The sequence below is a fragment of the Neolamprologus brichardi genome, chromosome 10 (assembly GCF_056152115.1).
Source record: "Neolamprologus brichardi isolate AB-2024 chromosome 10, ASM5615211v1, whole genome shotgun sequence".
Classification (NCBI taxonomy): domain Eukaryota; kingdom Metazoa; phylum Chordata; class Actinopteri; order Cichliformes; family Cichlidae; genus Neolamprologus; species Neolamprologus brichardi.
In genome coordinates this window covers 16,184,170-16,196,343 of record NC_142113.1, presented here as the reverse complement: position 1 = coordinate 16,196,343, position 12,174 = coordinate 16,184,170, and the positions used below count along the sequence as shown (strand labels likewise).

The following is a 12,174-nucleotide window of genomic DNA, read 5'->3' as shown; positions in this document are numbered from 1 at the left end:
AGTTAAAATTGGTATTGGTATTGGCGAGACTGGCCCTATAATTACTTGGTCTCAGAGTCAGATCAACACAAAAAGCTACAGTTTTGCACACCATTAGTACTTGATCGGAACGCTTCATAACCGGAAGTCGTGTGCATTTTTATTGTGAAACGTTCAACCGGATGTTCCGAGTGTCTAATCTTGCTTCACACCGGTCTGCATGCCAGAGTAACGGTAGTCGTTTCCTCAGATCCCCCAATTGTCTGGGTTTGTTGACGTTTGCAGAAGTGCAGCAGTAGTTAGTAACGGGGCTCTGCCCCATGTTTAGACCAGCCGTGTGACAGTCAGCTAGCTAGCTGGCTGGCTTAAATGGGTTTTCGAGTGAGAAGATGATCGCCTCACTCTCGAGAGGAAGTTTGATGGATGAGGTTCTTCACGGAGGCTTCAACGAGGTAACTTTACTCGGCGTTACTACTGCTAATGTTTATTACTTTGTGTTTGTTGTAAATTGTAAAGCGATTAAATTTCTTAAACGTCAGCCGGTAGGACACTGAAGTTAACCTTAGATTTTTTTTTTAAAAAAAAGCATCCTTTATTGTAGTTTGTGCAGCTCAGGTAATGTTGACGCCGTTTTTGCTAATTTCATATGACGGTTGTAAATGAAATAATTGGACAAATAACTGACGTAAGATGTAGTTTTATGCCTGACTTGGATGGCTACAATAACGTTTAACGAAACGGTTGACAGGAAGTGAGACTTGACTGCTACCAAACATCGCAATTAAACATCACAATTAGCGTGAAATGAGCATTTCTGGTTTGTGGAGATGGGTAGGTTCTTTGTGGCGTATCCCGGACAACGGGGTGTCACGTGACTGACCGATACCGGTAAGGATGTGGTAAACCCACGGAGTGTACGAGTGAACCGTGTGAAGTACAATGGGGGAGTATGGTGAACTCTGCACCTCTACTCTGAACGTGAAGGTACATGACTGACTTCACGGAGTAAAAGTAAAATCCATCGGGACAATAGGCGGACCCTGCCCCCTCTCCCCCTGACCCAGTGGCGTAAACAAAGGCACCCGTGTGTTATGCCGTTGTCGCAGGCTTCTTTGGCAGCCAGTCTAATGTGTGTGTCTGTGGTTTGTCGGATTTGTGCATCTGATTGATGGATTGCAGCAGCAGCTGGCAGCATATGTTTCCTGGGTGAACTCTCAGCTGAAGAGGAAACCAGGCTTGAAGCTCATCGCAGACCTCAGGCATGATCTGCAGGATGGGGTTGTGCTCACACAGCTAATCGAGATAGTTGGTAAATACAATCCTGCACACTGACACACAAACAAATGGATGACATGATGAAAGAACAATAGAGGGAAAAAACAAAATAAACCACTAATAAGATGTTGTTTAATTTAGGGTTGAACACAGTCTGTGCTCAACACCTGTTTGTCTTTTTTAACACTTGTTCTTTACATGGCCGTTAATGTTGTTTCGTATTCTCTTTGGGAGCTGGGGAGGTGCTGGAGGGAGTGTATGCTGCTCCACAAAACAAAGAGGAGAGCAGGAAGAATGTGGAGGAAGTCTTGCGCTTCATTTCCTCCAGGCACATACGCATGCCTCACATATCCGCAAGAGGTAAACTTACAGAAAAATATGTATTTCCACTCTTTTTTTCTTTTCTTTATTTCAAGAGTATATGTTCCTAAACTTTCTGTGGCTCATTATTCACTGTTGTAGCCAGGAAGTGTTATCAAAATTAGAACTTAAAGTCCATAAAACACTTGTATCAAATATATGTATTTGTCTATAAGTGTAAATAGTGTCTAAAAGTGCAGGGAAACTCTTAACATGTGCTTCTTTTCTTTTTGCAGACATTGTCGATGGTAATCTGAAATCCGTAATGAGGGTAATTCTGGCATTGGCGGCCCATTTCAAACCCACAGCCAATCACAGGAATGCTTCTGGGAGCGGGAGGAGGTTGACGAGAGGCCATGCCAGTCACAACCCTCTGTCTACTGTTGCTCTAGCTCAGGGTGCCGCTGCTACTCTGGCATCAGCTCGACACGATGCCTCACTGCCCACACATACCGCACGCCTCCACAGGTATGCTGGCCACATGTTGTAAATATAATCATGGGTGTAAACTCTTATCCCCATAGATTTCTGTTTAGAATCATGCAGAGGCTGCTTTCCTGTCATTTGCTTTGATGTAGTTCGGACAAATGTAAAGTTTTTGTCGTAAAATTCCTCTGTCCACTTATTTTAATTTGCACCTGAAAGTGGTTACTCTTTTCATACAAGTCAATCAAATGGGCCTACAGATCTAACAGACTAAAGTTAGCCGGCTTTGTAGAAAACACCTCAGCATCTGCAGGGGGCACTGTGAGATGAATCGTGACCTGCTGCCGAGTGAATTTAACTGTGGATTCAGTTGACAGCGTCACTATGAACACACAGTTATTAGTTCAGAGGACTTTCACTCACTTTTATAAAACCAACACCATGGAACTGTCACATTCTTAACTAGTAATTTTTAACCCCACAAAGCCAGTTTTTTAATGATCATACAGTTGTATGATTGAGTTGTTTAATAATTAATGCACTGCCAGATGTGCAGTGCCTGAAAGCTGTGTTCCAGAAATAATTAAAGATATTTATTGTCAAACTATTTAGCAGCTCTACGTTTTTTAGATTTGAGTGCATTAGAAATCAATTGTGTGTCTTTGTGGAAACTAGCAAATGCATATTTTGAAAGAGTTGTATTTCAGCACATATGGCTTAATCATTGATGTGTATTTGATAAAAGTAAAGCTGCCAATCATATGTTTTTGTATTTGCACAAGACTTCTTATGTCTTGAAGCTCAAAAAGCTCATTGGTATAAACGGGGCTGTAGCATACAGTCAGGTATGTTATTATTGTTTGCCTGTTTATGAAGTCTGTTGATTTATTTGTGCATTATTCTTGTCTTAGTTTGTCAGAACTGCAAGAAATTATTCATATTCTAATTAAGTAACTAAGAATCTGGTATTTGAGCTCCTATTCTTTATCTGTGGAGGAAGCAAATAATTAAAGCTTCCTTTTAGTCACATTTCAGCTGAACCTGTGCTCTCTATGGCAGAGTACAGCTGTGTCATTAGCCCTAAAAGGGCTGATTCTTAGCTTTAAATGGCACCAGAGATGGTCTTTGCTGTCCTCTGGTGGACAAACACAGATCGTCACATTTCCATCCTCACAAACGCTATAAAATAAAGAATGTCTCTGTGTGCAAGTTGAAAAGCTATTCGGTTGTCTTTCAGTGGCTGTGGATTGGATGGGGAGAAGAGTGTGTGTGTCCGTGCACTGGTCGAACAGTATGAAAGAGGAGCCCCAGATGAACAGGATAACCCTCAGCATAGCAGGTAATTCTGCACAAGCCTGTGTTTGTCATTGCTGTTATAGTCATGCTGGGCAAAAATTAATTTAGTGGTCTGAAATTATATTACTAGAAAGCTGTCATATTGCCATGTTTACATAACTCGATGCATATAAAGAGGCTTGGCTTTGCTGGCTGAAAGTCATCAAGAGGTTTATTAACCACCACTATACAAGGTAACAGAGCTTTATTTCTAATTCATTTTATTTGTAGAAATATAGTTTGTTATATTATCAGGATGAAGCCTCTTACAATAAAATGTTAGAATTATACTATGAGTACTTTGGAGAGGTTCAGCTCAAACCCTAGAGATCACATGAGATTCCTTCTTTCTTTCCACAATTTTTTCCTTTAACAATATACTCAGAAATACTCAGTCCACCTATCTGTGCATATAGAACATTATAGTATTATAGCTGATATCTAGAAGCTTTAATACTATAAACATCAAACTACAATGAAAGCCCGCTCAGAGATGTTTACACAGACACTCCTTGTTTTTAATATTATGAGACATGTGCACCCAGACTGGCCTAAATTGTTTGTGTCAACAATGCCCCTGACCTTTATCAGAGACCCCCTTCTGTCTATTAGTTTTATTTGACAGAGTGATGTAATTAAATGTTGTTTTTAAAAGTATTTTTACATTAGAGAGGGCCTTTTAGCTGCTAACTTATTTAGGGTTGTTACAGTGATGGATTCACAATTTGATTTTACGCTGAATGCTCTTTCACTCTTTTATTCAGACTTGGGATCATCACTAGGAGTAGACTAGCTTGTGAGCCTCTGAGGCTGGGTGTGTGGATTTTCAAGGGATCAGTAACTTGAAAGTAACATTTGAAGATCAGCAAATCTTTCCAATAAAACGCAGACAACAAACTATTAGCTATATAGTTAGGTAGCCATGCACTACAGGCTTGACTTAAAACACACTACTTTTCCAAGTTTTCTCTCCTACATTTGCCACTTTTATCTGTAAAAGTATCTGAATGTTAGTGTTACATGCAGCTCTGTTTATGTAAATTTGATATCTGTCATTTTTAAAACGTATTTTTCAGCAGTTTAAAAACAGAAAACCACATTTTTGTGGTGTGTGAGTTTTACTTTGCAGAAACTGCCTGACAGAGCATATGACTTTGGTCTTAGCGCTGCAAGTTTTGTTCTCTTTGTGTGTGTGTGCGTGTGCATGTGTGTGAGAGAGTACATCTGAGCAAACCACAGGCAGATGACAGGGGAAAAAAAAAAATCAACCTTTGTCTTCTCAAATCACATGATCCATTTTGAAGTTATGTGATCATATTTTTAGTTACAGTTATTTTTAGAGTGAGGGTTGAATTAATTGATTATTTGTAGTCCAGTGGGGGTTTGTCTTCTCAGAGAGACACTGATTCATCAGAGATATAAATAAAACCCGATGCTGCCATCCTTCCCATATGTTGCTCATTTGAGAGATACTAAGCTGCTGCGCTGATTGCCATGGTTACCCTTAGCTAGCTAGAGGCTGGGGAGCGGATGTTTCAGCATGAGGAGATTCACAAATTGCCATTAGTTTGTCTTAGCTGTAGATGCTAGACTCTTGCATACAAAGTCAACTACTTGGAGTTGTTAAGTACCAGCTGAAGCGGCCATAGCTCGCTATGGGGGGTGCGCAGATAAAATGGTAAGGCAAGACACTGATGCTGTGTGGGTTTGTGGTGATTCCTGAGGTTTATGTGAGGTTATGCGTGTTTTAGCATAACTGAAAGTCTGGTTAGTTCAAGTGTAAAAAGTGAGTGTAGTATGGTTATCACGGGTTGATTTTGATCCCTTCAGGCTGCTTTTCCTCCAGGATATGAGACATGAGATATTTATCTGCAAAGATTTGCAAAAGAGACACCCTGGTAGCAGTTTACATGCTTTGCTTACGACATGTTTACAGTGCTTTGTGCATGATAACTGTCACTTTTGTCTCGTGGTTGTTGTGTTTCTTTCTCATGCTGCTAAAAATGCAAATACGTGTTATGAAGGACATGCAGTCAGAACCTGAAACAAAGACATGTGAGTCAGCATTAAATGGAGTGTCATACATGGTTGTAGAGTAATATTACTTCTGGTGCGGACAGTAAACTAGGAAAGGTTACAACTGACCTTCTGAAGGTAAAGCATTTTTTTCCAAGCTAGGAAGAAGACCCTGAGGTGAAATAAAGAGACTGGAGATTTCCAAAATATATATATTTTTTTTTTTCTGGAGAGGAGGCTGTTGGTCTCTGCTATCCTACAGAAAAGTGTAGCTCTTCTGTAGGCGTGCAAAATAGAGCTGACAGAGAGTTAAACGAATGAAAAGTATTTTAAGTCTTTATGTAGGTGCACACATCTACATGCTTCTGTAGTGCAAGATGATTAATGAATGTTTTGTCCTTTATGAGCCTCAGCTCTGTTAGTCCGCTGTCATCACCAAGAGCTCCACCGAGCAGCCACTCAGACAGGCAGGAGCAAGACCAGGAGCAACAGCAAAGCAGTGGTGAGACACAACTCGTCACTTCAGGTTCATTTCTAAATTTCTCCAAATTTCCCACTGACATCAGTGACACTGTGTTATTTGTTTGTACACGTGTGCGCGTGTAGCCGAGTCATCTCAAGTTGCAGTGGAGATGGCATGGGGGGACTCTCTCAATGATACTTTGGAGAAAGAGGTGCAGGAGACACGAAAAATGGTGTCTGCATTACAGGTGTGTTCATCACAAACCTCCATGTTTGATCACTGATGTGCTTCTTCGCATATTGTGAAGCACTGCTTGTATTTTGCTCGTGTTTTCGTACATATAGTAAAAGAAGGCTTCAGGTGATTTTTGAGATTTCTTGTTAAAAGAACTGTGTGGGGGTCATGGTTCAGTTCCCTGCACTGGGCCAGAACACACTACCCTAAACAACATAAACACGCAAGGTCCTGTTTATGTTGTTTACCTACTGACTTTTCTTGATGCAGGATTGTAATGCAATTCTTAGTAGCTTTTATTTTAGTTCTTAACTTACACCGTGCACTGCCTCATAAGGCAACCTGCCAGCTAATGTAACACCGTGCAAACTGCTGTCACATGTGTGTGCCTTTGAAGGCTCTGCTGCTGCGTGGTTCACTGCCCGAGGACGAGCAGGATGCATCTTTGACTTTGGAACAAGGGAACACATCTGAACAGCAGCTGGTAATAATGGTGTCTTTTTCTTAGTTTTTCCACTCACATTTGTTGCCTTTATTTCATCCCTGCTGTCTGCTCTCTATCTTGCTGTCTCTCTTTCTCTGTCATTCCTGTGTCATTTTCGTCTTCAACCCTTTGTGTTCACTACAGATCACGTTACTGTTTCATAGCTGTGGTTTTTGTGTGCGCGCATGTCTCAGAGGGTGACACGGGTATCAATTTCACTGTTTTCTCACTCCATTGCAGTTCTCACACACATTCCCTCTTTCTCCTTTTCCAGGTAGTCATTCGCAGTCGTTTAGATCAGAGTATGGAGGAAGCTCAAGAGCTGAAGGTACAGTTAGTTTTTACAAGGTTTTTTTAATATCATTGTTTTCTCCTCTTGTTTTTGTTGGGAAACATGACGCCTAGAATGGATTTGTGGCGAAACACACTGCGATTAATTATTAACATTATTAATGTTGTGTTTGCTGCTTCAGAGGGAACTGTTGTGCTGTAAGCAGGAAGTGAGGAGCTTGCAGGGAGTCAAGGTGGGACAAATCTAGACCCAGTTAATGATCTTAGTGCTTAGTTGAAAACAATTCTAGTTGTGTTGAAAAAGTGCAGACTTTCTGTTGGGTTGTTGTTGTGCAGGACGCCCAGCAGCAGAGACTGTGCACTCAGGAGGCGCTGATACTGCAGATGAAGCAAGAGCTGCTCAGAGCCAGCATGACGAAGGATGAACTCGACAGCAAAAATGTACTATACAATACGATTCCATTTTTTGGTTGTTTTTTTATTGCATAAAGTCAGAGTCTTGTTTACAAGAAAGTTGGGCACTTTGCATTATAGATGTGTAATGCACAGTCCCTCACCTGTGGAAATGTGTTGCAGGCAGAGCTACAGTGGAAGCTGGAGGAATGCAACAGGCTGTGGGCTGAATGCAAGGTGACCTACTCTAGCTTATCATTTGATTCTCACTTTAGCATTTATCATTACAACACATTTGTGCAATAAGGTTTGACTAAATGTAGAACCACATATTTCCTCTTTGGTTGGTTGGGCGTGAGCAGAAGGAGGTCGCTCAGAAGGACAGACTTCTACAGCAACTCAAACACAAGCTCGAAGAAAGCCAGGACATGCAGGTGTGAAGCTCTCTCGCTCTCACTCTCTCGCTCTCACTCTCTCGCTCTCTCTCTCTCTATCTCTCGACAAGATGTCTTGATTAATGGAGAAGTATTAATCAGTCTTTTTAACCACATGTCAATTAAACCACTGCCCTGAAACATAGCTTTAGATAGGAAGTCCTCTTAAGTAGATCTATGAACTCATCCTAATAAGTAACTTAAATTTCTAGACTTTCTGTCTAGCATTCATAATGATGAACGAATCTTGGGTTTCAGACCAAGTATACCAAGGCATGCAGACCGGAGCAGTCAGAGAACCAACGACCTTTAAATATTCCTTGGAGAGTCAGCGCTTGTTTGCATGTATAGCTCTAGAATTGCTGCAGTTATCCGAGTAATGGATGAGCAATCAAAGGAACCATAACTGATTTAAAGAAACATTTGCAGTTTCACTGTACCAGCGGTGTGTATATGGTGCACCTGTGAGACAAAGAAAAGCAGCAGTTAAATGGTGAGTGGTGAGTTTAGAGTTATCGGACAAGAGGGCTGCCTACTGTTGGTGTGTTGCTGAGCCAGGTGCTGAGGAAATCAGATGTGTCTGTATCTTCATAGATTGCCTGGCAATCTATGAAGATTTTTGGTTACATTTTTATATGTTTTGTGTGACTTCCTTGGACTGACCTGCTTGAGGTTTAAACAGTACATACATATTTGTAAATGGTAAATGGCCTGTATTTGTATAGCGCTTTTACTAGTCCCGCCTAGGGACCCCAAAGCGCTTTTACACGTCCAGTCATCCACCCATTCACTCTCACATTCACACACTGGTGGAGGCAAGCTACAGTTGTAGCCACAGCTGCCCTGGGGCAGACTGACAGAAGCGAGGCTGCCATATCGCGCCATCGGCCCTTCTGGCCAACACCAGTAGGCGGTAGGTGAAGTGTCTTGCCCAAGGACACAACGACCGAGACTGTCCGAGCCGGGGCTCGAACCGGCAACCTTCCGATTACAAGGCGAACTCCCAACTCTTGAGCCACGATCGCCCTACTTGTACTCTTCATATCATTTGTATTCTTATAACATCAAACATCACAATTTAATCTGTAAGATTCATCAAGATGATACTACTTGATTTTTAATATATTGAAGCAAACGATCATGTTGAATGAAATTAAAGATGGTGTTTGCAGAAAAGTTTCTCTCAGTTTATCACACTGTCGCATATCTAGGTTGTGAAACTGATTCTCCTGGAGATTAGTTGTTAAACCCAGTGTCAACAGGCTTGAGGTTAGCCAAGAGGGTGCTCTTAGGCATTGTGGTCATGCTTGTTGAATATTGAGCTGATCTATGCAAGTTGGAAACAGAAGTGTTGAAGCTTTACCCTCTTGCTGTGACTGAGTTTACTCCTGATAAGAATTACTGTGATGTCCCATCTTCTGGCTTCCTGGGGTCATAAAATGCTTACACATTCTTAGTTTAAAGAACATGTATTAAGACGTCTTTGTGGTTATCACCGTTTATTCAGGGCTCTGTCAATGATTGCCACTACATCACATTGATTACATTAATTCGTGATTTGGCAGAATGAACTACAAAGAGAGTTGGAGCATAAAAACAGCATGCTGCAGGAGCTGATGAGCAGAGATCAACAACAGGTAGTATTTTTCTACATCGGTCCTTTAAGCAGGATGATTTTATGTTCTGTCTGCATCAAACATAAGTTCAGAGTTGCAATAAACAGCTGATTATTCCTCTTTTTTTCAGATTCCCACCAGTGCAGAAAATAATGGCTGTTCTTACCCTGGAAATCCTGCTCCTTCTGTGTCTGGCGTAAATATTATTTTTGTCAATAAGACTTCTCAGTATTTTGGCTGATTGCTTTACACTTGAAATGTCATAACCCGTATTCTAAATTTTAGACCAGCAAGTTCTTTGAAATGCTGAGATAATGTGATAAGATCGTTTGAGCATTGATCACTGCTGATCAAATGATTACCCAGAAGGCACTATGCTTCAAAATAGAGTTTCTGTGATATAACAAACGTCGAATATATGCAGAAATAGCAGTGTAAACAAGCATGAGGGGGTTTAGCTCAGTTTGTTTGTTTGTGCTCTGTCAGCAGGCAGAAGAAGTTCAGCTGCTCAGAGATGCACTTCGGAGTTTGAGGAACAACTTCAGAGACCACGACCCGCAGCACCATACACTGGACACCCTGGAGCAGGGCATTGTATCACTCATTGACAGGCTGCATGTTCTGCACACGCAGAGGGTACAAATACCATGCATTCACAGAACACCTGATAAATTAGTCTTATGAGTTTAGTTAGTACCTGTGCTTTGTGGGTTAAAAGCCCAAACTGTGTGGTGTCACGAGTCGATTGGCAAGTCTGCTGTAACTAAAAGTAGCTGCTGACTTATTAAACTATCAGCTGATGATCACTTTAAAATCAGATTTTTACCCTGAATTTTTCTTGAAGATTCAAAGAGGGTTTTTGTTTTTTGTTTTGGTCATTTTATTCAGGGAAGGGGGAAATCTCCGAGATGCAAAGCCCAACACGGAGATTTAGACTCGTCGTCTTCCACAAGTAAGAGCCTTTAGTGTGTCCCAGCTTCACAGCCATACACTGTAATCATTTTACTGATTGTGTTCTTGTTGTTTTGTTATAGAGAATTGTCAGTCCCACAGTGGTTCATCTTCCTCCACAAAAATCCTTTATTTTACTGGAAAATCTCCAACGCCTTCAATGATCACTATACCGAAGAGGTTTGTGTGCAGCAACAATCGAAAGAATATACTAACTGTACTGCTAACTACACTGACTGAAGCGCTTCACACCTTAGACTGTATTTAAAAGATGGTTATTTTGGGTCTCTATAGTGTCATAAACTTGCAATCTTTCTAATGGCCAACAGGAGGCATGGTTAGAAAAGACGTTTGATTGTGTAGAAGTCTGAGAACACAGACCCCTCCTTTGATCTATGACCTCAGGAAAAACGTTCCCAATGAGTTTATGACTTCAATCATTAGTTTCACACCTTATTGAATATAACGTGATCATTTTGGAAATTGTGGACTCTGTTGGCCTCCGTTTCCTTGTCAGACCCACCTTTTACGTGCCACATGATATTGACAACGAACAAAATGCTTCTCAAAATGTGGCTGCTTCCATCTTCTGTATACAGTCTATGCCTGAGACTTATTATTTCTATTCGGCGTACTCTTAGGTTGGCTTATCTGATTTTGTAAAATCAGCCTGTGAGAGACAACGTATCCAATCACCTGCCCTTTCCAATTCCCATATGCTTCAGTGTAGTAAACTGTGTCAGGTCAGGCCAAGAAATTCGAAAATTATAATTAGCGTGACACAGTTTCTTTGCACATGTTGTCCAGGCTGGGTGAGGTGACTCTCAAGGATGTTAAGGCAGCTGTTGATCGAGAGGGAAACTACAGGTACCACTTTAAAGCCCTGGACCCAGAGTTTGGCACTGTGAAAGAAGAGGTGAGAAAAAGCAGCACAAGTGTAAAATCAAATCTGGTGCACACTGCTGAGAGTTTGTTATTATTACCTAATATGCTAAATAATCCTAGAATTTCTTGTACTAAAAGCTAATTAGTCTTTACTCTTGCCTGCAGGTATTCCTGGATGAAGCAGTTGTTCCAGGTTGGGAAGGAAAAATAGTGGCCTGGGTAGAAGAGGATTGTGGTGAGGAAAGGTAACGGCATGATCCATCTGTCTCTGTTTGTTCTCCTAAATCTCAGTGTTGGGGAGCTAATTATGTTTTCTGTCTCAGGCCGCTGTAGGTTCAAACTGAGAGGCTCTCGACACTTTTTACTGTGATCCCAGAGGCACATTAAGGCAGCAAAGGCACAAGTGGACTTGACCTTCTATCAAAATACTGTAGGAGCACGAGGTTTGGGTTCATTGTAACTGATGTCCATAATAGTGTAAAAGTCAGTGCCTTACACAGTAAAGCTATTTATGGACTCAGAAATAACATTTTAAAGGACCTGTCGAAAACCACAGTAGTGTTGTTGTTTCACCACAACTACAGAACATTTACTGTAGTCACTGTTTAGTTTTTATTACTTGTTCATCAGTGTTGCCTTCAAAGAGCCACCTCTAGATTACATGTTACAAATTGATGTTTTCTCTTATGTCTTCAGGTACGTTACAGTTTTCATTACTATAAGCTGTTACCTTCAGATAAAGAAATAGGATTTGGGGGATGGGGGGGGATGGGGGGGGGGGGGGTGTTGTACATGTTTTGCGCTGTGATTTGTCTAAACTGTGGTCGACAAAATATAGAGAGACAAGACACGGCTGTATTTCTGTGTTTCGTGTTAGTTACATATGATGGCATGGCGGTCAAAAGGACTCATTTGTGAACTAAATCAAGAGGAGAGTTGAATGTGGCTTTGTAGCCAATCGGCGTGCCTTGTAAGCATTCTCAGATTGAACTTCTGATAGTAAAAATGCATTTTGTGTAAATTTGTGTCTTC

At 41.2% G+C, this 12,174-nt stretch overlaps 1 protein-coding gene across 3 annotated transcripts; it reads left to right on the top strand.

Moving 5' to 3' along the window:
* The first annotated feature begins 164 nt into the window (after nt 1-164).
* LOC102778637 (dixin-like) lies at nt 165-11,904 on the top strand. Of its 3 annotated transcripts, none has more exons than XM_087847292.1 (21): nt 165-431; nt 1,159-1,288; nt 1,489-1,614; nt 1,851-2,082; nt 3,278-3,379; nt 5,805-5,893; nt 5,998-6,101; nt 6,486-6,572; nt 6,847-6,900; nt 7,046-7,096; nt 7,200-7,304; nt 7,440-7,493; nt 7,619-7,690; nt 9,256-9,327; nt 9,437-9,502; nt 9,793-9,942; nt 10,195-10,258; nt 10,341-10,437; nt 11,065-11,173; nt 11,308-11,387; nt 11,466-11,904. In XM_087847292.1, the coding sequence occupies exons 1-21, from the start codon at nt 369-371 to the stop codon at nt 11,473-11,475; spliced, it is 1,917 nt and encodes a 638-aa protein (XP_087703418.1). In that variant the 5' UTR covers nt 165-368; the 3' UTR covers nt 11,476-11,904. The 3 variants fall into 3 exon arrangements, with proteins under 3 accessions (XP_087703418.1, XP_087703417.1, XP_087703416.1); XM_087847291.1 differs by having other exon boundaries at nt 5,799-5,893; nt 9,796-9,942; XM_087847290.1 differs by having other exon boundaries at nt 5,799-5,893.
* The last annotated feature ends 270 nt before the right edge of the window (nt 11,905-12,174 follow it).

Bases quoted from the DNA above. Each gene is read 5' to 3' on its own strand.
- LOC102778637 (XM_087847290.1), top strand. From the start codon at position 369: ATGATCGCCTCACTCTCGAGAGGAAGTTTGATGGATGAGGTTCTTCAC. The intron at 3,380-5,798 runs GTAATTCTGCAC...GTCCTTTATGAG, and splicing joins GATAACCCTCAGCATAGCAG to CCTCAGCTCTGTTAGTCCGC. The intron at 9,503-9,792 runs GTAAATATTATT...GTGCTCTGTCAG, and splicing joins CTGCTCCTTCTGTGTCTGGC to CAGGCAGAAGAAGTTCAGCT.